The sequence below is a fragment of the Physeter macrocephalus genome, chromosome 11, assembly GCF_002837175.3.
Source record: "Physeter macrocephalus isolate SW-GA chromosome 11, ASM283717v5, whole genome shotgun sequence".
Taxonomy (NCBI): domain Eukaryota; kingdom Metazoa; phylum Chordata; class Mammalia; order Artiodactyla; family Physeteridae; genus Physeter; species Physeter macrocephalus.
The window spans coordinates 11,421,312-11,446,833 of NC_041224.1; the positions used below are offsets into that span (position 1 = coordinate 11,421,312).

Here is a 25,522-nt window from a genome sequence, read left to right on the forward strand (position 1 = left end):
TGTTATTGTTCATAGCAGTCTCTTCTGACTCTTTGTGTTTCTGTGGTAACAGTTACAGTGTCTCCTCTTTAATCCTGTTTTGTTTATCTTGTCAGAAAATCAGCTGTTAGTTTTATTGCTTTTTTCCATATTTCTGTTCTCTATTTCATATATCTCCGTTGTAGTTTTTCTTCTTTTTTTAGTTCCTTAAGGTGTAACGTGAGGTTGTTTGAGGTCCTTTTTGTTTCTTAATGTAGGCATTTATCAGTGTAAACTTCCTTCTTAAAACTGCTTTTGTAGCATCCCTAAGTTTTGATACATTGTGCTTCTGTTTTCCTTTGTTTCAAGATATTTCTTGATTTCCCTTTTGATTTCTTCTTTGACCCATTGGTTGTTCAGGAGCATGTTGTTTAATCTGCATATATTTTGCATCTTCTTCCTGTGGTTTATTTCTAGTTTCCTGTCATTGTGGTACGAAAAAATACTTGGTGTGCTTTCAGTCCTTTTCAATTTGCTAAGACGTGTTTTATGCCCTATCATGTGATCTATCCTGGAGAATCTTTTATGTACACTTGAGAAGAAATGCGTATTCTGCTTCTAGTATATGGAGTGTTCTGTGTATGTCTGTTAGGTACATGCAGTCTAAAGTGTAATTCACATCCATTATTTCCTTACTGATTTTCTGTCTGCATGATCACACTGTTGTTGAAAGGGGTATTGAAGTCCCCTACTTTATTTCATTGCTCTCTGTTCTCCCTTCAGATTTGTTAATAATCATTTAATACATTTAGGAGCTACAATATATGGTACATATATGTTTATAGTTGTTATATCCTCCTGATATATTCATCCCTTTATCATTACCTAATGACCTTCTTTGTCTCGTTACAGTTTTTGATTAGAAGGTATTTTGTCTGACGTAGGATGGCTACCCCAGTTCTCTTTTGTTTTCCATTTGTATGCAATATCTTTTTCGTCTCATCACTTTCAGCCTGTCCATGTCCTTGAAGCTTAAGTGAGTCTTTATAGACTCACATAGAGTTGGGTTTTGTTCTTTTATCCATTCAGCCACTCCGTGTCTTTTGACTGAAGAAATAAAGCCATTTACATTTGGAGTAAGTGTTGATAGGTAAGGACTTACTATTGCCACTTTGTTGGTTAATTAATTGTTTTGTAGGTCTGTAGTTTCTTCTTCTGTTGGTTTCTTTGTGACTTGATTTTTTTTTTATGGTAGTATGCTTTGATTCTCTTCTCTTTATGGTTTGTCTGTCTATTATAGGTTTGTGCTCTTTGGTTATCATGAGGCTTTTGTAACACATCTTAGTCTTATAACTATTTTAAGCTAACAACAACTTAACTTCGATTACATAAGAAAGTTCAAGGCATTTACGTGACCTCCATAATTTATTTTGATGTCCCAGTATACATCTCTTTATATTGTGTATCCATTAACATAATATTGTAGATGTAGTTATTTTTAACCCTTGTCTCTTAGCCTGTATGGTGGAGTTCAAAGTGATTTACACACCACCACTACAGGATTTTTATTTTTTTAAGGTGTAACTGATGTTTAATATTATATTACTTTCATGTGCACAACATAATGATTTGATATTTTTATGTGTTGCAAAATGATCACCTCAATAGGCCTATTAACATTGATCACCATACATAATTACAAATTTTTTGTGTGTGATGAGAACTTTTAAGATTTGTTCTCTTAGAGAACAAAAGAAGAAGCAGTACAGTATTATTAACTATAGTCACCATGCTGTACCTTACATCCCCATGACTCACTTATTTTATAACTGAAAGCTTGTACCTCTGACACCTTTCACTCATTTCACCTACTCCCCCACTTTTGGTGTTAAATCCAAAAAATCATTGCCAAGAGTTATGTCACGGAGCTTACCACCTATGTTTGCTACATAGTAAGAATTTTAATGTTTCTGGTCTTACGTTCAAGTCTTAACTCAAAATAGATGAAATTTTGTGTGTGGTGTAAGATAGTGGTTCAGTTTGCCCAGTACCACTTATTGAAGAGACTGGCCTTTCTCCATTGTATATCATGGCTCCTGTGTTGTAAATTAATTGACCATTTAAGTGTATGTTTATCTCTGGGCTCTCTGTTCTGTTCCTTTGATCTGTGTGACTGTTCTTAGGTCAATACCATACTGTTTTGATTACTATAGTTTGGTAATATAGTTTGAAATCAGGAGGTGTGCTACCTCCAGCTTTGTTCTTTTTTTCTCAAGATCGTTTTGGCTATTCATTCGGGGTCCTTTGTGGAGCAGTATAGTATCAGAGCCAGGGTCCTAGGATCCGGTGCATACAGAACTACCACAGTAGTCCTGAGGTACAGGTGCACTTGCTGCAGATGTGGCACTGATGTCTGCGGTATACATATGTACAGCTCTTCCGTGGACCTGGGACCTGAGTTTCAGGGGCTCCCCATAGTGGCTCGCTGGTGTGGGGGTGTGTGACAGTGGCACAGGCCCTGGGATGACAAGCTGCGGGGGTGGCTTGAGCCCAGGCTGCAGCAGCAGCATAGACGGGGGATGGTGGGTCAGAGTCTCGCTTTCGGCCCGTGCGGCAGTCACAAGGCCGTAGCAGCAGCACGAGTGCAAATGCTGATCTGTTAAAGCTGAGCATCAGGAGCGGGGCTCAGGGCATTGCAGCCCGGGCTTAGCAGTGATGTGTCAGAGCCTCAGCCTGGGCTGGGGAGGGGAGGGGCAGGGCTCAGTGACGGTAGCCTCCTTGAGGATGAGGGGTCAGAGCTATAACCTGGTATCCAGTGGGTGGGGCCCAGGGCAGCAGACACTGTTCTGGTAATGGTGGGACAAAGCCACTACCCTCAAACCGTGGATGAGGCCCAGAGCTCCGGTCCTGTATATGGTGAGGTGCTGAGGCACACCTCATTCCAGAGAGCACGGTACAGCAGAGACTGGTGTCCCTGAGGGCAGGTCTCCTGCAGCGACAGCTCTAGCCTCTGGGAGTAGATGCGGGGGCTGGGGAGCACTGGGGGCAGCTCTGTCGGCTGGGAGCGATGTTGGCAGGAGACCGCTGCAGCAAGGCTGCACGTGGCCCCGGTGGAGAGGCCTGCAGGGGTTCTCCTCTTCCCCGTGTGGCGAACTTCCTCTGAAGCCATCCCTCCTGCTGCCAGGCTGCTCTTGACTGGGCAGTGGCTTGACTCGGGGAGTACACTTCCTGTACCGTCCTGTGCAGCTATCCTTGATTTATTTTGGAGCTCCGCAGGGTTTTTTGCTGCTTCTCTGTAGCCCAGTACTTTCCCTGGGCTGTTTTCTTCAGTTTGTGCTGTTTGTTTATTGTTTTTGTTGGCTTCTTGTGTGGGAGACATGAGTTGGGGTCTCCTGGCCCTCCATCTTGCTGACATCACTCCCCAGAGTATTTCTGTATAATTGATTGTGCCAGAAGAAGGATAAGAAAAATCATCTTTAGGATTCTCTTTTGAACCTGAGCTTAGCTTCTCTACCACACTAACAAAGGTTGTCTTAAAAGTTCACATATATGTCACTGTAATGTCAACTCTGTCGTTGTTAGCTAGGTTATTTTAATCGTCTTTGCATTTATGTACTTCGATAATGGTTATGACTAAACTATGACAGCTAACTCACTGACTTTTTCCAGTATAACTTTAAAACCGAGCCATGCCTTGTTGTAAATTACCAGGAAGGAACCTACTTGTTGGGTTAATCCTTATCAGCTCCTGAATGGACTCAGTTATCTTTATAAATACACTTTCTTCTGTCTTGAAGTTTTTAACTCTTGGAGATCTACTCTTTCCATCTCTGAAAATTTCAGTCATACAAATTCTAGGAATCTTAGTAACCATATAACTTTAGTTACTTTTCAGTCTATAAATCTGTTTTCTTATATATTAGATGATAATAACCACCTGTTTCTTGAGAGTCCTTATGAAGATTAAATGAATAGCATTGTAGAAAGCACCTGCCCAGTCCTTAACACATAGTAGGTACTTTATAAATGTGAGTTCCTCTCTCTCTACACCTCAAGTTAATTGGTGCTGGTATTGGTGAGTTGACCTTCAGTTAGCTTCTTCCACTATGCCTTTTCCCTAACTTAAGAAAAATAAATGTTGCTTTCTTCTTGGAATTAGTAATCTTTTAAACTTCCAATAACATTTCATTCCAACAACATTTCATTCTAAGTCTTTAGAAGTAAAAGTAATTTACTTCTTTATATTTTCCCACCACTGAATGAAATTCATCTTATAGTAAGTTAACAACTTCAGCTGGCATCATTGGGATATGTAGCACATTGAACTATGTCACGGAGGGTGACAAATACAGTCATTCTCTACCAATATGAATCCTCTGATGGAAAAGATAGGAAATAAATCTTTTCTATTCCTAAATGCTTTTAATATATTTTGAGTTAGGATCAAACTTAATCAAGTACAGTTTTTGGAAACTGTAGCAAGTTAAAATGAAAATAAGATTGATATAAATAAGATAAGATTAAAAGAAATGTGATCAAAGTGAGCCGAGATTAGCTAGAGAGCTATCATGAAGACCTGGGGAGGTGCGATCACGTTGGCAAATGGAAGCACAAAGAAGAGAAAGTGATATCTATGAACACGAGGTAGGAGATGGAAATTTACATACAAGGAATAGCCAGCAAAGTGTTTGACTTGAATGGAAAGACAGGACGCAAGAAAAATAATGATGTAGCATCTACTGAAGAGAAGTGATGCTTAGAGGCAAGTGGTTATTGGAATAATCAAGGAAATTAACGGTCCAGGCTTGGATTTATATTTTAAAGAAACATATTTCAGAGAATGAGTCAAGTGAGTTCCTGTGGCATACCCTCCTCTTAAGGATTTATTTAAAGTATTTGGTTTTTTTCCCCTGCCATCTCTCACCCCAAGTGGTATACACATACATATGTAAATGCCTGCTCTGTTTCAAGATACGTTAGGTGACGTTTCTACCCATATTGATAATAATTATTGTATGAGAGGAGGATTCCTTCTAGAGTGGAATACATTACAGGATGAAGTATGTGAGATGGCATGGATAAACTGGGTATCTTTCCGGAGTTTCCAGTCAGGTCTTTATGTAGTGCTGCTTAATTTTGATTTGAAATGATTGTCCAAGATATCAAGCATACTCTTACCCCAGTGTAACCGCTACAGACCCTTCTCAAACGAAACGTATGGCTTTTCTGTAATCTGCCTTTTTGGATCCCTCTGCATTAGTTTCTTTAAAGAGTGAGAATTTTAGAACTGAAATTGAAGTTGGAAGTGAATGAGTTTCTTGAGAAAGGAAACGTACAAGGAGAGTATCAGAATATCTTAGGAGATAATAACTGTGAAGGAACAAAGGCATAGAGAAACACCTTCAGAGCAAGAAGGAGTGTTCACAGCCATAGGAGACGTGGACTTGAAGAGCCTGATGTTATCTAGAAGGCCAGTTTGAAACAACTCGGTCAGGAATACAAAGATACTAAAACTAAGCTTTAGTATCTTGTAGTCACAAGTAGTAGATTTGTTTGCTTTTTGCAATTTCAATTTTTTAAAATCATTAATGAGGTAGCAGGCTCCATTTTGTCTATTAAGTTACAAGGAAAATTAGACTATCTTATTGGCAATATTAAAACATAATTTATGACCAGTGGCCATTTTTCAGAATTGAATCCTGAGAAATACATATGAAAATAAATTTGCTGTGTTTTTACTAGACAGAGAAAATTACTGATTAAATAAATTAGTTTTCGTCTATATAGTTTTATGTGTGACACCTTAGCAGGACTATAATCTGAATTGTTAAGAAGCAAACAAAACTTGTTCGGTCATCTTAGAAAAGCTATCTCTTTCTGTCTATGACTTATGGAGAAAATAAACTCCACTTTCTCATTTGAATATCACTGTTTATGGTTTAGCTATAGACAATCCACTCCAGGAAGCTGAAAGATTAAAAATAGAAAATTCTTCATTTTTAGTCACAAACTAATCAGCTAATTTACTGATTTGATCCGTCCTTCCCCCAACATAGCACACTTTTATTTCAAGATCCGAACAGATCTGGCTTTCTCAGAACACTTACTATATCAACAATACTTACAAGTTTCTGGGTAGTTCCAGCTTCCGTTTAGCAGAGGCTGGTGTGGCGACAGCTGCCCTTTGTCACCCTCTTTAGAATATTTGTAGAAAAACTGACCTAGAGGGAAGCTAAAGAAAAGAGAGTTCAAGTTCTGGTACCCGTGAGTACTTTTGTATCTGTCTCACTCTCCCCACCTCACCCTCGCTCCCACTCCTGGTGTCTGCATGTGCCTATCAGGTAGGTAGACCTGTAATCAGCACTGTTATTTAGCGCCTGCTTTAGGCATAGTATGAATTAAATGCACTTGCAGGCTAATCGCCATTTACAGCATTGCCTCCGTGAGACTGTATTTTCAGTGTTCTAAACAGGTGACTTATAAATCAGGTTTATGTTTCAAAAGACCATTAGTAACTGAGGACCTGTCTACAAATAGTAATAATCATGATGGCTGGCCTTTGCATGAAACATCACAGTTTATAAAGTTTACCTGCATGGTCTCATTAAAACCTTACCATAAACCTAGGAGATAAGCAGGGATGACCAGCACCATTTTGTTCTTAAGAGAAACCAACCTTGTGAGGGTTTAGGTCACTTCTTCAGAGCTGCGTGCCTAGTTGTGAGAACTGAGACCAGATTCGAGGTGTTCTTCCAGAAGGTCAAGCAATCTTTCCTCCTCTCTCCACTACCAGTACCTTTTTAAAAGGCTGAGGTCATAAAGAGCTGTGTTTTAACCTCTTTGTCTACTTTTAACTATTTTTAATTTATTGGAATAAGGGTATGATATTGACTGTCATTCCCACTGAGTCTCTACTTCAGAGTCTTTAGGATCTTAGGAGCTCAGTAATTATTTTGATGCCAAGCATACATATAAAGTAAGTTCAAAAATATATTTTTAGCTGTTTCTTCTTTGTAATACTTCCAGAATTTTAATTTCAAGCAGGACCTTGACATACCATCTCTGATTACGTGGTCCCTTTAATGAAGAATCCCAAATTCAGAAATGGAAATGAACACTAGTGTGTGTGCTCAGATCCTAAAGAGAATCAGGTACTGGACCTGTATAAAGTGTTACATATGGGCTTTAGAGAAAGTCCATAGTTTTGTTTCCTGGGGATTTGGGTTGGGGGGTGGCATTGTTTTTGTTCTGTTTCATTTTGTTTTTTACATCTCTTTTGTGGGGGAAAGTTTGGATATTTGGTTTGTATTCAGATACATGTTTTATAGTAATTTTCAAAAACAACAATAAAAGAGTAGGGACAGGTAAATTGATCAATGTGATCAAAGATACTGGACAAGAGAGGAATTTTGGAGTGCCTCCAGGTATGAGAAAATGGCTTTCTAAAACGCTAAAAGCATTCCAGTGGGTATCAGACAACCTGGATTTAAATCCCACCTCTGTAAACTCAGCTGTGTGATGTTGGGCAGGTTCCTTGACCTCGGTTTCCTCAGCTGTAAGACGGCCTTTGTATCTACTTTACATCATTATTCGGGTACTCAGTACGTTGACCATACTGTTGTTTAAAAAAGAAAAAAATCCCAAACTGTGTAGCATAGAGCTTATTCAGTAATCTCCAAAGAACTGAATTCTACACAGGTGGTATTTGAAATTTTTAGCATCGCCCGTAATGGGGTTTGTTTTGTTTTCTTCTCTCTCTCTCTCCCTCTTTTTCTCTTTCTTCACCCTGCCCCGTTGTAGACTTCATCAACCCTGTTTGGACAAGGGATATATATATTTTGATTTTAAAGAGCCCTTGTATCCTTTTTAGGTTGCTAAAATATATTGATAGCATCTTTTGTCTGAATGATTTCAGTGTGGTACTTTTTTTAATCTTTAAGAATAATTTTACTTGTAGATAGTTTAGTATACACCCATCCTTAGACATTATCTAGAAGTTGCCTTTTGTTTAATTCTGTCTTTTCTCTTCCTTTTAAATCACGTTGTCTTCTCTCTACCTTTGCGTCCCTTCTGTCACTGCCATTCACCTTGCTGTACCGTTCTCATCACTGTTTCCTGCTGCCCCAGCCATAGTTTTTTTGTATCCTGTGCGCCATGTTTGGTTGGTTTGGCAACTTTCCCATCACATAATAGAAGTGGTTCTGCAGGACAGGCCATAAAGCAGCTACTCCTTTCTTTGTAAACTTCATAGGTACAATTCACAAAGCTGTTTTTGGTTGAACCGTGGTGCCTGAACAGAGCAGTTTGTTTAAATCTGAAGTTAGGATTAGCTTGAATAATTGAATGTAACAAATGTTATTGAGCAGCTACTTGTGTCAAGCACCGTGCTCGGCCCCCGGGTCATGGCCTCCCTGCTGTCCATGGCCTCCGTTTATGGGGCCAGAGGCGCAAAGCAGCAGGGAGGAGACACAAGCCAGGAGGCCAGGGGCAAGCGCAACTATGAAAACGCCCTAACCTTGCCTCCGGGCAAAAGCCACATACTTTTTTTCACTAAGAGTCCTATTAAATTGTAGGGATGTGTTATTAAAGCGTCAATAATAATAGCTAGGTAAAGTATGATACAACATCGAGTAAAAATAAAATAATTTGTGAATTTTTTTACTAAAACCAACAGCATTTAAATTCTCCTCAACTTGATCTTGATTGTCTCCTCTGTTCCTAAGAAACTGTACTCTTTCTCACCTACAGGGGTTTGAAAACGTTACGGTCCCCATCTCCTCTCACGCTGTATCTTGTCCCGCTGTGGCCTCCTGACACCTGCTCTCTCCTGCTAGCTCTCCCTTCAGCTGGTGCCTCTGCGCGGAGGCCTGCCAAGCTCCCCCCGTCTTTCCACACGGGAATCATGCTGGGTCCTTCCTTCTCCTTCGAGGCCAGCTCGACCTCGTCACCACTCTGAACCGGCCCCCGCTACCCGGCAAATTGCCAGCTCACCCTTGCGCCCCTACCCAGTGCTGCTGTGCGCAGAGTTCCTCTTCCCGAGCTCTAGGAGCTGGGCGCTTCTTGCCATCTGTTTGCTGGGTTTTAAAGAAACAAAAAAAACCCTCTTTTTTAAATTTATAAACGAACAGCTTTTTTCCTCCTCTTCAAATGTCTTAAACACAATTTAACTGTATGTGAATATTGACACCGCAGCTGCGTACCGTCACAACCGCGGGCAGTGCCCCCTTGTCCCCCCCGCCCCGCCCATCCTCCCCATTCTTCTGAGCTTGAAAGCCTGTACAAGTCCGTTTTATATTCATGTGGTTAAATTACCGATGCATTCAAGTTCTACTTTTTCCTTTGGTGCTTCTTAGGTCGGCTTGAGCCATCAACACGTCGTGCGCTCAGCTTTCCTCTGCTGTTGCTATTGAGGGCTTCTTATCACTGTGTCTCTGGTTCCATATTCCCTGAGGAACCAGCTGACTAAATAAATACTAGGTGGCGTGAGTTTCGATCTGCTTAGACTTAAGGCTGCTTTTTCTAAAGAATTTGTCTTGACAGGTATGATTATTAAAGAATAAAGTAATTTCAAAATCAGTGTTTTAAAAAGGTAAGTAATTCCAAATCTCCTCTTCTAATCTTGGGTGTATTAAAAGTCCTTGAGCTATTGAAAAAAATGATTCTGCAGTCTCCAGTTATAAAATACTGTATGTACAAAAACTAGAGTCACTGGCTTGGTGTAGTCAGTGCTCTACTCCAGAATGTCCGTGTTTACAAGTTGTAAATCTCTTAGGCCCCTTAAAAATGTGTTGGGATGTTGAAGCTTGAGGTTAATCAGGTTTGAGTTAAGGAGGTCATTGTGTTGTTTTCCTAGTTGTTGTTTGTGTCTGTATACAGCCCATTAGCCCTTTCTGGGGATGGGAGCTGCGTCTCGGGTTACAGTAAGAAGAGATAAGGCTGCCTGCCATTCAGTGCTTCAGAAGGATATTGTAATACACACTGCTTCTGTCAAGTGGATAACACATGATAGCCCATAAACATAGAAACCTATCCAGATAACTGTTCCTTGCTGCCAGTAGCCAGATAAAGCCTGTTTTACATTTGGAAATGCTAAGCTTTTAGCTGTGACCTAACTAAGCAAAATGAGTAATTTTCTACCTTTCAGACTCATCAAACTTAGGCTTACAAAGCTTGACTATTTTTCACAGGTGCCTTCAAACAAGTTTTTTTATTCTCTATAGCTTCAATTATTGGTAACTTGACAAACTGGAATTATTCTACATGTTCACTTTCTAAAAGTATATTTAGGATAATTTTTAATTATCCTAAATGATTCTTAGCCTTTTAGTCAAGACCAGTCATCTGTCTTCACATGGGTAAGCATGTGCTTATGAGGTTTAAGAAAAGACTTTAAAAAATCATAACTTCTTTATTTCCTTGGTGATAGAGTACACACTATGTGCAGAAACAGCAACTACGCTTTATTTTATAGTTTGATTATAGAAGCAGGGCTTTTGGACATCTTGTCCTCCAGGACAAGATTTTTTTTGTTTTTTTTTTTCCTTAATTATCCTAATCCCTGAAAAGGTTATTGTGTTGGAAGTTGATTTAAAGCTGAGACAGTCTTCAGGAAAGAATAAATGGGTAGAGGAAGTCAGGCATTGTACATTTAAGGGAATCAACAAGTCACTTGTTTATAAGTACTGTGATTTCAAACTGCCCTACAAGCTTTTTTTGTGTGTCACGTCCTATTGCATCATCTGAGTTTGGGCCATTTACCAATGCTGTTTCCTCATCGAGCCCAAGAAAAGGAATATTTTCCATAAACTACTCTGCATCAACATTTGACTCTACTCTGCATTCCAACTTTGAATTTTTTTCCCTATTAAATCAGGTCTGTTGATTTTAAGTCGAGAGATGTCTTTTCTTGATCGTATATTGTCAGATCTAAGTAACAGTGGATCATCAACATTCTTGCAAGAAGCTAAAATAACATTGTGACAAAAAATTTACTGGTAAAGGTTTATTTTCATTGGATAACTGTTAAAAACTTAAGTAGAAAAAAACTTGGATCATTTAATTTGGTAAGCCTGTTTAAGAAGTAATTTGGCTTTCAGGTTTCCTTGGAGTTCTCAGGGAGAAGTCATGTGGTTCATTTTTGTATTAGAAAACTAACCTTGAAAATAAATCTTTGCCTATGTGCCCAAGAAAACTAAGAGAGTACCTAATAATAATACTGTGCCCAAAATAAACTTAATATGCTGTTTCTTAATTCTTTGTATCCCTCTTACGTGATTCTTCGCTGGAGTCTGTCTGAGCAGCAATAATAGCATTTCTTGAAGTAAACTTAATCCAAATTGTTTCTGTAATTCTTTTCCAGATAATGGATTCATACCTGATTCACTTTTAGAAGATGTGATGAAAGCATTGGACCTTGTTTCAGATCCTGAATAGTAAGCTACATACGAAGTATTAGTTAACCAACTCTGATTCTGTTAAATGTAGAACATTATACACACGTTATTGCCTCTTTTTAAAAAATCAGCGTTTACGCATATATGAAGCATAGCACTTTATATTAAGCAACGATTTAGGAAGCAGTCAGACCAATCAGTATTATAGCAGAGACTTGACTTACTTAAAATGAGCTTCCTTTCCCACTCTGCACTGACGGTCTAGTTTTTAAAAAAGGGTCCTAAAAATATAAATGCCTTTCTCCGTATTAAATGTTTTTTCTCGCTGTGAAACCTTTTCCATATTTTGAAATTTTGTGCATGTCTTTAGTACCTTCAGCGAAAGTAGTGACAGTTACGTAGGATGTCTATATTGCTATAGTCATCCTGCTTAAATAACCAGCAGGCCTCTGACATTCAGTCTTAAAGACCCTGAACATTCTAAATGATCTGAAACCTTTGTAAGTGGCCCCAGTATGTTACAGAATATAATTTGCAGTATCGCCTAACATTAACATCAGTTGTTGTCTTCGTTAATAATGTACATTGTTACATCTATAACTTCTTCCGTAAATTTGGGATCTTGATTATCCATGGGAAAATATCTCTCTGGTTAAGTGAGAGATAAGATCTATCCACTTAACCAGAGAGACAAGTGGATAGATCTTTTGATCAAATATGGTAATCAAATATATAATATATTGATCAAATATAGGTGATTTTAAAATCACATTTGATCTACACTAACGTTTCCTTTTTCTGCACAGTTGTTGTTTTGTTTTGTTTTTTCCCCCTTCTGAAAATGTATCTGACAATGAACAAACTTTAGCTTACAAACATTTAAGGAAAGGATTCAGCAAAAGCAGCATAAAACATATTGGTACACAGATTTTAGAACTTGAGCCTGTTCTGTTTTTGAATAGTTAGGGTGTGTTTTCTTCGAAAGTATGAAATACATATAAACATTTGCAAACTAATCACATCTGATTCAATGTCTCAATGTCAGTACCTAGCGCTGTGATGTTACCCTTACTTAGTAGACATAATTGTTGATTCCAGCTTAAAAGAGGAGAAATTCAGAGACAGTTGAACTAGTCCAATAAATGGTATAATAGTAACTACCATATTTCTTCTCAACTGATTTCCAAGTGGAGACCTTGTTTACATTGCTCTAATATGCCAAAGGGAATTGAACTGAGGTAATTTTGGTTACTAACAGTTCTTAAGATGGGAAGGAGGAAAAAAGGCAAAGTTGGTTTTGTTTGTTTCAGATTCTTACGTAGATGCCTAGACGTCATCTACTTACTTTTCCTTGTTTCATCAGAATACATAACATACCCTGAATTTTAAAGTTAGCACAGTAAAGTCAAATTGTTTTTCTAGAAGTAGCTGAAAGATTGCACTGAGTTATTTATTCGGTCCTTTGGTCTAGTCACATTTATAATATGTGATGGCCCATAAACTAACAGGGCCTTATCAAGGACTAATAAATTATATTAAATATAATATGACCTTGCCTTTCTCTGTTTCATGTCATAACCTCCTGGCATTACTCAGACCCATTAAAGTGTCATATCCTTTGCATGTTGTACGGTTGACCCTTGAACAACACAGGGGTTAGGGGCACTGACCCCCGCGCGGATGAAAATCCGTGTGTAACTTTTGACTCCCCCAAAACTTAACTACTAATAGCCTACTGTTGACTGGAAGCCTTACCAGTAATGTATGTTATATGTATTATATTACTGTATTCTTAAAGTAAGCTAAAGAAAAGAAAGTGTTATTAGGAAAATCATAAGGAAGAGAATTTATTTATGGTGTATGTATTTATTGAAAAAAATCCACGTATACGTGGACCTGTGCAGTTCAAACCCATGTTATTCAAGGGTCAACTGTATCGTAAGTTGTATTTAACCTGACATTTATAGTTTGAAAGATAACATGGAGAATGAAAATTTTCTGAAAAGACCATTTTCATTTTTAAAACCCTCTTCAAACTGCAGTCCACTTTTCTCCGCCTTCTTTCTAGTCACACATAACACCTTTCAGCAGCCTCGGCTACACCTGATCGTTACACCTACGCTTCAGCTCTTTGAGAATTACTTACCGTTTTTAACCTTCAGTTTACACTAAGAATTTTAAGCCTCCACCTCATTTGGTTCTTGAAAGTAAGCTTTTTAGGAGATGTTTTTGATTATCTGATGTACCACTGCTTTTGATGCTGTTTCTTTTTCTCTTTGGGCTTAAAAAAAAAAAAAGTTTATTTTAAGTTAAATGCCTCTTTTGATAGTTAAATTCAGGCATAGCTATGAAGCAAAGAGAATGTGCCTTTGGGAGGTTAAAAGCCTGTTTTTACAAGCCTGGGTTTTTAAGTTACTTGACCGAATAAGGAACAATATTCCAAAGTCATCATCATAATTTAAATTCTAAATAGTAACAGATTACTCTGGTTTAAAAATAACCAAGTTTTGGCAAATTAGATGTCATCCTGTGTATTTGTCATTAAGGGTCTAAAAAGAACAGCTGTCAGGATTTTTGGCAGTCGGATGTGTTACAGTACTAGTAATTTCATCATGAAAGAAGAAAAATAAGCTTTTTTTCCCATTGGTATCCACTGTTTTTCTTTTTTCTCTCCCCATAGTATAAATCTCATGAAGAATAAATTAGATCCAGAAGGATTAGGAATCATATTATTGGGTCCATTTCTTCAAGAATTTTTTCCTGATCAGGTAACATAGCTGAAGAAATATATTTATTGTTTTGTTCTATTGGGAGGATCATCTTATGATTGTTTCAGCATTTTTTCCTACTAGTTAAAAATGTTCTAACGTGCAGGTATTAGACTAATAAAGCACTATCATCATGTAAATACTTTCCCAACGGAGAGGATAGAAGAAGAGTTGTGTGTTCCAATACAGCAACGCAAAACTTTGATCGGGGGACAGGGGTGGTGGAAGAGAGTACATAATATAGACACATTGATGTTGTTTTTCTAAAGGAAGATTCAAATTCAGAAGTTTGTGGAGTCAAAAGAGAAAGATTCTCTTAAACCACTCCCGCCCCTGTTTTCCTTCTCTTGGGTAACTGCTGTTAATTGATTGGTATGTATCTTTTTAGAACTTTCTAAATACTAGCAAAGAAGGTAAAGGAGCCTTAGTGAGAACTGCTACCAGCGCTCCTAAGTTCGAGGAGGCTTTTACTTGAGTAAAAGGAAAGCCTTTTACTGGAGTGGAGCCGTGCTGCTTCATGCGGGGACATGCCTTCCACTGGCTGTGACAGGAGCTGAGTCAACAGGATCTATACCCGTCTCAGTATGCTCAAGTTGCGTCTGTGTCATTGGCTAATTCTAGAGCCTACACCTGGCTGGTCTTCCTATCTGAGCGCAGGGTCTTACCACTCACCCAAGTTATTTGGCCGGGTGTATTGTGATCATTTCATCAGATCCCAGCGTGGTTTTTGGTAAGACTAGCAGGCGCAGCTACCACTTATTAATAAGCATGTACTAGGTGCCCAGGCACCCTGCGCCTTATGAATTAGGGTTATTTTCCCCCCATTTTGCTGGTGAGGAAACAAGAGGATTCGAGAACTTAAGAAAATGGTTTAACGTCATACTGCTAGCACGAGGCCAATTCAGGATCCAGTGTAGGTTATCTACGCAAAGAGACAAAGTACTTTCACCACTGTTTTACACTACCTTTTGATGCTGTTTATTTTACATCAGTTGTTAGTTACTAGAACTGGAGATATAAACTGTATTCAATTGTAGTAAAATATTTATTTTGTAAGTATATTAACTAACTCTGAAAATCAACAGCCACATTGTCTTAAGTGACTAAATTGCACTGACTCATGTATACAATTAAGACTGAATAAATTCTAGGTTTTTGTTTTGTAAAGCATTTGAAGGGGATACAAAAAATTATGAGCTTAGATTTTAGACATGAAGAGTTGAAAAGAGTTAAAAATGTAAACAGTCTTTCAAAATAACAACTGAAGAGATAATGCAAAGTAGTATATGATTCACAAATTGAGACAATTGTTAGAAAGATCCCAAAGTAATAAGGAACCCAAATAGTGTATTTGAGGCAAACTTTACAAAGTAAGATTTGAACCAGATCTTGAAAAATGAGAAAAGAGTTTAAAAAAAATCACAAATGTGCAAAGAGCCAACAACCAAAGCTCTCTTCGTGGGAAGATGAGGAATATGCTTGTCTCAGACAGAATTCAGGAAGGTGAGTGGTTGGAGATAAGACTGGAAGGGTAGGTTAGGTCCTGTAGTTTAGGATTCTTGGTTGCTTTAAATCCCAGCCTGAACTGCCTGACGTGGGCCGGAAAGATAGGATTTGGGAGGAGTAGCTCAGAGCCACAGAAGGACAGAGGAAGCAGCTCCTGGAAGGTGGGGCCAGGAGCCTCTGGGGCTGGAAGGAGTCTCGTCCCCACCTTATCCCTTCTCGTTGGAAAGGAGCTGCTTCTCTTGGTTCCAACTGGAAACAATTCCAAGGAGGGACGCTGGCCCAACTTTTGTCACAATCAATCAGATACGGCCGGGAAGATTCTTAAGGGGGCTGGGCACGGGGAGACCCAGCGTAGGCACTAAAGGGAATCACTGGGAGTCCGGCACCTGCAGGGCCCGCTCGCCTATTGGCGGCCGTCGAGCCTACGTTCAGAGAGGTGAACTTGAGCTTTAGCGAACTGAGAACCGAAGTTAGAACAGTGGGAAGGACTTGATCACTTTCTCTGGAAGTTAGTTAGTTAGTGTAATGATTTATTCAGTTTCCTTTCTCTCTTGAATGTTGTTTAAGTCTCTAAGCACTATGTTTCCTTTTCACAGTTAAAGTTCACAATATTCAGACGATATTTGTGGGGATGGAAACTCCCAATTTGATACTATGGACCGAACTGGAAGTATTGGTGCATATGTTTGTAATCTGAGTGAAAGTGGTATCACTGCTTTTCTGTATTTATTGGGAGGAACAAATTATAAGCAGAAAAAAAGCAGAGATACGTTTTAGGAAATTTTTTTGCATTTTAGAACCGTGTCCTTTTTAAAAAAAAATTACAGTAATACATGCACATATTTAAAAATATAAACTGTAGAAGAGCTTATAATAAAAATCAGCACTCCCCCAATTTCCAGTCTTCCCCAGAAGCAAGTTTCAGCTTTTAGGTTTTATGGTGGTTATAACTGCATAAGTCTAAGTATCTTGCTTTGTCAGATGATCCCATCATCAAAGGATGTGGAATTAAGAAACTTCCATTTTACTTTCAATTTTGCTAATTAGAAATTGCCTGATATAAAGATTTAAAGTTTTAATTGTTCTTTGTTTATAACAGGGTTCCAGTGGTCCAGAGTCTTTTACTGTCTACCACTACAATGGACTGAAGCAGTCAAATTACAATGAAAAGGTATGATATTTGTCTTCACCTGGCTTGATAAAATACAGGTGTATATATAAGAGTGTTTGATTCCCATAACTTGCCACCTAAGGAAGGAGATTATTCTAGGAGTCTCTTTACTATCAGAGCACATTCTAGACCTGGACTCAGTGAGATCTTCACTGGAATTTTGGAGTAGTTTCACTGGGACAAGGTAATAACTCCATCTACGTACATGTCGTTACCCTTGGGTGTTGCAGATAGTACTAAATCAAGTTTAGTGTGCTGGAAGTTACTGATCCATTTACATGGAGAAAGAAGGGGTAAGAGTGAGATTTTTGATTTTTAAAGGATTTAAGTTAATATCCATAACACCTAGCATTTATTGAGCATTTACCTGGAATGGTCTTCAGCACTTTGTTTATCTGAAGTTTAACACCATCCCATGAAGTAAGTATTGCCTGTATATCCCCCTTTTACAGTGGAGGAAACTGATGCATGGGAGAGGTAAGCAGCTTGCCGCGGTCAGGCAGCCGGGAAACGGCAGAGCTGGGACGGGAGCCGAGGGCGTCCCCCTCAGAGCCCGCGGCTCACCCACTGTGCTTTGCTCCATGGACAAAGGCACATCGGTGCTTCACGTCCAGATATACTCACCTGCTTCAAATCAAAACTTTGGTCTTGCCAGTTCACCTGCTTTGATTAATGAGCTTTGTCTACATCTAAGATATAGCTCCTGTGGTTGCATTTATGCAACAGTCACAGTATATATAGCTAATATGAGAAGGAATAAAGCCTAACATGCCCTTTTTTGTGTGGGAATATGGAAATTTAAGTTATTCCTTTATTTTACTATAACTTTTAAATCTCAGAAACCAAACAAAAAACCAAGTATTTATACAAATAAAATAATAAACTGTAAAACTGTACTAAGGGAGTAAAGGAAGACTTGAACAAATGATGAAAGAAAGTGTGATAATTGAGTAGGCTATGTTCCAGGGGTGGGGGGGGGGGCGCCATTCCCGGCAGCGTCAACAGACTCACTCCTCACAACTGGGGGGAGCTCCCACTGGCTTTTGAGTTGGAAGGTACCATAGAGACAGTTGGTGCTGAGCCCCTATTTTACCTCCCTCCTGAATGGCCTCCAGTCTCTTGAAATACGGTGGTAGGGGTGCCTTCTTCCAGTGCCAGCAACTGGCCCCATCGTCCTGAAGCAAGTGGTTCCATTTTTAACACCTTAAACGATTAACGTCTTTATTAGAGTATAATTGCTTTACAGTGTTGTGTTAGTTGCTGCTGTATAACAAAGTGAATCAGCTATACGTATACGTATTATCCCTATATCTATCTCCTCCTCCTTGCATCTCCCTCCCTATCCCACCCCTCTCGGTGGTCACAAAGCACCGAGCTGATCTCCCTGTGCTATGCGGCCGCTTTCCACTAGCTATTTTACATTTGGTGGCTAACATGCCTTTTTAATTTGAAATACCCATGCTGGTTTCAGATGTATCTAAATTGAGGATGGCTAGAGAAAATAGATCATAATGTATACTAGATGCATAATTTCAGTAGCAAATCTAAACCTGCGACTAAAATTTACTTCTATTTTCATAACAATATAAATGAGAACTTTTATTACCTTAGGTTTGAAGATCTTTTTCATAGTAAAATGATTTACTGATATCTATAGCAAAATATAACTTGTCAATAAGCAAACTTGTATGCTCTGTTCTAATATGTGTAAATGAGTGCTTCCTCTAGATTTTGAAGTTTTATGTAGCCTTGTGATAGAAGGTACTTTATAGTCACTACTTGCCTACACAATCCCTGCAAGGTAGCTCAGTCAAATATTATCCGTATTTTACAGATGAGGCCTCTGAGACAGGGAGATAAGTGACTCACCCAGGGTCACACAGCAAGTCATTGGCAGAGCAGGGGTTGGAACTGAGTTCCTGATTCCCAGCCGTGTCCTTGGTCTGCTTGACCACGCTACCTGTATATAGTAAGTTTTCAAGACGTGCTCACGACAAGCGTCTGACATACTAACAGAGGTCAGAAATCAAAGATGAACTATTGACATGACAGTAGTACGTAAGCACTCTTAACACGAAGCACGTATGCCATTAAGTTGCAGAGGGATAACATAAAGTTACTCAGGAGCTAGAAATCTGGTAGACCACAGAGTAAGGTACTATTCAAAATATCTTGAGGAGACAAACAACAGGAGAAGGCTGGCCAAGCGGAAGGGAATGTGATCCACCAGGGGGCACAAGCCAGGGAGGCCACACAGGTAGGTTGGGGTACTCCACCCAAGCAGGTCTGCTCTAACACCAGGAGCAAGGGATATTCTTCGTGGACAATTTTTCAGAAAAAAGTTTTGCTTTGGAGAGCTGAAAAGCATGACTTAAAATAATATTTATAATTAAATTTATTCCATCAAAACTAGAAAGTAATACAGCAACCAAAAAAGTAAAAGTGTTTGTTTCACATTAAAGTATGTCTTTAGAGCCTCCTAAAAAGGAGATTTATGAAACCAAATTATCTGACCTAGTAATAGAAGATATTCCCATGTTTTTTTAAGGAGACTCCAACTTAAGGTGAATCAAGTTGTTTCTCTTGGCTCCTTGGTCAAATAGTTTTTAGCTTGGAAGAACGTAATTACAATCTTGTATCAGCCACTGAGTGTAAAAATCATTACACATACTTTGGAAGAGGGCAGTCATCTGTATCTGTTCCTTTTAAATTGTGCAATTAGAATTTATCTTGGTACAAAGCAAAATTCATGACTGAATGCTTTAATGTATACAGTGGGCGCTTAGAATGAGCTAGGGCTTTAGTTAGTATGTTACTTCACAGATGACTTCTAAAGGTTGCTTCAAGAAATCAGAATGAAACTTTTCTGATATCCACCTGCCAGTGTATCTATGTTTTTAATAGTCAGTCAGTCATTGCCATTACATATATTTTTCTTTCTGACCTGACATCCCCTTTAATTTTTTTGCTCCATGATTTTTCATGCAGAACAAAGTACATTCATGAACAGCATTTGAGAAGTATTTAATACAATAATAGAAAATTTCATTGACAAACATCCAGTTTGCTTGCAGCTCTGGAAATTCAACATTTAAATTGAAAGTAGAAAATAAAGTCCTTCTCAGAATATACAGCTGAGTGCCTCCATATTAAGGCAATAGGAACTATGCAAATGTTGTTCTATAAAGAAAATTGTAAATTTATTCAAGGGGTATATATTATTGGAAGAATGAGTTTTCTTTTATCAGAAATAGTATGTTCTTGGGCTTTGCATACACTTCTTATAAATCATGATCTTACAATCTAAATTCAGCTAGTAGTTAAAACTGCCATCTCATTTCCAGATTTATTTTCACATTAATCAGGAAGCAGATATTCTAGCTTATAATTTCTATCAAAATAAAATTAGATATAAAGTTCCATATGAAACAGTACACAGTGCCCCGTTTGCTAGCCTATGAAAAGTTCTGTATCCCTCACAAGACTTTGCTAAGAATATTGATTGACGGACCTTGGTGGCTTTATTTTGTTCAACAGGTAATGTATGTGGAAGGAACCGCAGTTGTTATGGGTTTTGAAGATCCCATGCTACAGACAGATGACACTCCTATTAAACGCTGTCTCCAAACCAAATGGCCATACATTGAATTACTCTGGACCACAGATCGGTCTCCTTCACTAAACTGATTTGCCGAAGTATTTATAAGGAAGATTGTAATAGCAGATGTTGAAAGAGGGATGAAAGACTGGCGATTGGCTCAATTAAGCTATACACTGGTATCCTTGATTAACTGTAAATAACAATTGAAAACACCTTTTAAAGTGTTTAAGACATGTTTGAATTATTTGTTTTAAAGCTTTAAGTTGAAGGTTACCCTATTTAAACTCTTTATGTGAAATTTACTAGCAAAACTAAGCTGTAATCAAAGTTTATCACTGTTGCAGTCAGATAATTTGGTCATTTATCAAACATCATATTATAACATTTTATATTGAGTATCAAAGTTACTATTTATAAACTTCTACTTTGGGCTTTTATTTCATTCAGGCACAGTTTATTGTTTAAGTGATTCTGGCATGCAGTATATCAGCCTCCACACTGAAATGCAAAAGAGTTTATCTTTGTTATTTTTTAAAATCTGGTTTCCATTAGAAACACTGATTGATAAATAACAAATTGTCAACCTGGATCTTTGACAATTGGCTTAGCTCTGGCATGTTTATAAAAAGTAGAAGCTATAAGGGAACATTACCATTTATTCACAGACATATAGAGGAAAGAGAATCTGATTGATAGTCTTAAGACTGTCAGCTTTCACTGTATTGCCAAATACACTTTTCCAAATTTGTCCCAACAGCCCTGTAAGCCAGCTTTCTTGTATATTTTAAATGTGATAAATGCATGAGAACATCTGTTATTACATTAGTATAGTGCATTATTTATTATGATCCTAGTGGATGGCCTAAATAAACACTTTTTTTTCTTCAACCATGTCCTTGATTTTTCACATTCATGGCTCCAAATAAATACTTCTAAATGATTGATTCTGCCCAATAACCCTGAGAGCACAGCATAGAACAGACGCCTACTGGACGCACACGACCCCTCAAAAGGGAGACCACACCTTATGCTTACCTAGGACCTCTGTAACTCAGACAGCCAGGAGCACCAGAACCTGACGGGCAGCACCAGTGGACAAAGTTGCAGAAGCCCCATCCTGTTCATTTCTGAGAGATTTAGGATATGTTGATAGGTTTGTCGCCCAGCAATCTGAAATGTGAATAGCCAGAAAATACTTTCTTTCGTTCCTTCACTTGAGAAGCCAACAAGATATCCTCTTACGAATTTCAGAACTGAACTTTACCTTCAACAGTATAGTTGAATATGTATTTCCTCTATAAGTCTCTTGGGGGTTTTATTTATATTTTTATAGACATTAACAATTACAATAATTAGATTTTAGCATAGGAAAAAAGTACCACAAAATTTTATATATAACAACAACTTTTGGTAGCACTGTGTTCAGGAGTGTGATACTAGCTACTATTACAGCTGTAAAATGTATTTTTGGTATATCTTGCCTGTTACCAAATGGCTGTAAAACACATTATACTAGAATTAATCTCTAACTCTGGTCCTAAATTCCATAAGGATTATGAAAAAGCATAGATTCTTCTCAAACATTGAGCCTACAATAGAGTCATTTCTCCTTACAGTTGCTTCATAACAAACCATCCCCAAATTCCACAACATAATCATTTTACAAAGCCTGTGGCTCAGGAGTTTGAACAGAATACAGTGGGCAGGGCTCATCTGCCTCTCAATCTGGAGGCCCAGCGGGGAAACTGTAGGTTTCTTAACTCACATGACTGACATGACTGGGACCTGAGCTTGATCTAACTGACAACTGTCAAACACAACATCAAACAAACAACTGCAGATACATTTTCTTTTCACGTCCAAGTGGGACACTTAACCAAAACAGACTATATGCTGGACCATAAAACAAACTTAGAAAATCCCCAAAAGTCTGGAAATTAAGCAGCACACTTCTGAATAACCCAAGGGTCAAAGTGGAATTGCAGTGGGAATTAGAACATATTTTTTACTGAATGATAATGAAAACAGTACACAGTAAAAATTGTGGAATGTAAATAAAGCAAGGCTTAAAGGGAAATGTATAACTTTAAATAAATACAGTAGAAAAATAGAAAGTTTGGAAATTAGAAAGCTAAGCTTTCATCTCAAAAACAAGAAAATGAAAGTAAAGTAAATAATGAGATAAAAAGAGATACTGACATACAAAACAACAAATTTGGACTTTACGCACCATGTGTAAAAGTTAACTTAAAATGATCAGAGATCTAATTGTAAGAGCTAAAACTGTAAAAGCAAAAACAATCCTCATCACAATGGGTTAGACGATGGTTTCTCAGAATACCAAAAACACAGCAGCAGCAGTAAAGATGAACTGAACGTCATCAAAATTAAAATCTTTGTGTATCAAAGGACACCATCAAGAAGGTGAGATGACAACCCAGAGAATGGGAGAAAATACTTGAAAACCATACCTCATAAGGAATTTGTATCCAGAATATATAAAGAAATCTTATATAACGCATAAATTAAAAACATTTTTAAATGGGCAAATGATTTGAAGAGATATCTCCAAAGATGATATACAAATGGCCAGTAAACACACGAACACATGCTTAACAAAATTAGTCATTAGGGAAATTAAAGTAAAAACCATGAGATACCACTTCACCTACCCTAGGATGTCTGAAATCAGAAAGCCAGAGAGTAACGAGTGTTGGCAAAGATGTGGAGGAAATGGAAATCTTACATTGTTGGTGGGGATATAAAATAGTCAAGTCACTTTAGAAAAGCAGTAGTGCAGTTCTTCAGAAAGTTAAATCAAGGGTGAGCATATGACCCAGCATTTCCACTCCTAGGTATACACCCAAGAGAAGCAAAACATATACACACACAAGTTTTCCTTTAAATATTTATAGTAGTGTTATTCATCCTAGCCAAAAATGGAAACGACCTAAATGTCCATTAACCAATGGCTGGATAAATAAATGTAGTATATACATACAATGAAAAATTATTTGAAAATTAAGAATTACTGATATGTGCAACCACACGGATGAAGTTGGAACACACGCTAAGGAGAAAGAAGCCTGTTGCAAAAGACCACACATTATGATTCCATTTATGTGAAATGTCCAGAATAGGCAAACCATAGAGACAGAAAAGGGATTAGCAGTCACAAGAGCCTAGAATGGGGACAGAGTGGAGGAACCAAATTGGGAAATGACTGCCAATGTATAGGGGTTTCTTTTGGGGTGATAGGAATGTTCTAGAATATAGTGGTGATGGTTACACAACAGAATATACTAAAACCCACTGAATTGTAAGAATAAAAGATAAAACGAGAAACCCATGAAATAGAAAGCAGATATGTAATACGAAAAACGTCAGTAACACCAGAAGTTCTCTGGCCAGGGTGGGGTGGGGTGGGGTGGGGGACTAATAAAAAAAGGATAGAAACACCTAACAAAACTGATCAAGAACAAAATGAGAAATAAATTATTAACACCGAAAAAGAAAAGGGAAACGTTGCTTTAAATTCTCCAGATATTAAAAAGACTGGAGTTAGAGTACATTCAAACTTAAGTTGTTATTATCTTAAAAGAGACTGTTACAAACTTAAACCTCATGGTAACAACAAAGCAAAAACCTCAGATAGATACACAAAAGATAAAGGAATCTAGGCATATCACTACAGAAGATCATCAAAACACAAATGAAGAGATCAAAAGAAGAAAAAAAAAACGAGGAATTACAAAACAGCCAGAAAACAATTAACAAAATGGCAGTAAGTACATACCTATCAATAATTACCTAAAATGTAAATGGACTAAGTTCTCCAATCAGAATACATATCATGGCTGAATAGGTTTAAAAACAAACAAAAAACAAGACCCATTTATATACTGCCTGCAACAGACTCACTTCAGTTGTAGGGACACACTCAAAAGTGAAGGGATGTAAAATGATATTCTGCACAAATGGAAAACAAAAAAAAAGCCCGGAGTAACTAAACGTTAATGAGGTAAAACTGACTTCCAGACAAAGACTGTAAGAGACAAAAGATAATTATAAAATGATAAGTCAATCCAACAAGAGGATATAACGTGTAAATTACACACAGCATAGGCGCACCTAAATATATAAAGCAAATATTAACAGCCCTAAAGGGAGAAGTAGACATCAGTATAACAACAGTAGGGAACTTTAATAATCCACTTTCATAAATGGATACAACATCCAGACATAAAGTCAAAAAGGAAACATTGGACTTAAACGGCATGTTAGACCAGATGGACTTAACATATACAGAACATTCCATCCAAAAGCAACAGGATACACATTTTTCTCAAGCTAACATGAAACACTTCCCAGGATATATGATGTTAGGCCACAAAACAAATCTTAACAAATTTAAGAAGACTGAAATCACATCGAACATTGTTTCTGACCACAGTGGTATGAAACTAGAAATCAATTACAAGAAGAAAACTGGAAAATTCACAAATATGTGGATATTAAACAGCATGCTACTGAACAACCAATGGGTCAAAGAAGAATACAAAAGAGAAATCAAAAATAAAGACAAGTGAAAATGGAAATACAACATACAAAAACTTATGGGACACCAGAAGCAGTTCTAAGACGGAAGTGCATACTGATAAATGCCTATGTAAAGAAACAAGATCTTAAATAAATGACCTAACTTTACACCTCGAAGACACAAAAAACAAATGAATCCCAAGTTTGTGGAAGGAAGGAAATAACAGATCAAGCAGAAATAAATTGGACTAAAAAGACAAAAGATCATTGAAACTAAGCTAGTTTTTGAAGATACACAAAATTGACAACATTTGGCTAGACTCACCAAAGAAAAGAGAACTCAAACATCAGACATGAGAGCAGAAGCAAGAAGACCTACAGTCATGCAGCCTGTGGAACAAAAACCACATTCACAGAAAGACAGACAAGATGAAAAGGCAGAGGGCTACGTACCAGATGAAGGAACAAGATAAAACCCCAGAAAAACAACTAAATGAAGTGGAGATAGGCAACCTTCCAGAAAAAGAATTCAGAATAATGATAGTGAAGATGATCCAGGACCTCAGAAAAACAATGGAGGCAAAGA

The 25,522-nt window shown here is 37.9% G+C and overlaps 1 protein-coding gene across 4 annotated transcripts in view; it reads left to right on the plus strand.

Moving 5' to 3' along the window:
* MINDY3 (MINDY lysine 48 deubiquitinase 3) overlaps positions 1-21,286 on the plus strand; it is a 95,400-nt gene extending 74,114 nt beyond the window's left edge. For 2 of the 4 annotated variants that reach the window (XM_007109657.3, XM_007109658.4), the window contains 4 exons: positions 11,318-11,390; positions 14,032-14,119; positions 16,725-16,796; positions 20,334-21,286. In XM_007109657.3, coding sequence (XP_007109719.1) covers positions 11,318-11,390; positions 14,032-14,119; positions 16,725-16,796; positions 20,334-20,483 — 383 coding nt within the window. In that variant the 3' untranslated portion in view covers positions 20,484-21,286. Of the gene's footprint in view, positions 1-11,317; positions 11,391-14,031; positions 14,120-16,724; positions 16,797-18,630; positions 18,766-20,333 lie in introns of those variants that run through there. The other 2 variants (XR_447887.4, XM_028494916.2) reach the window with 2 other exon arrangements.
* Positions 21,287-25,522: the final 4,236 nt, after the last annotated feature.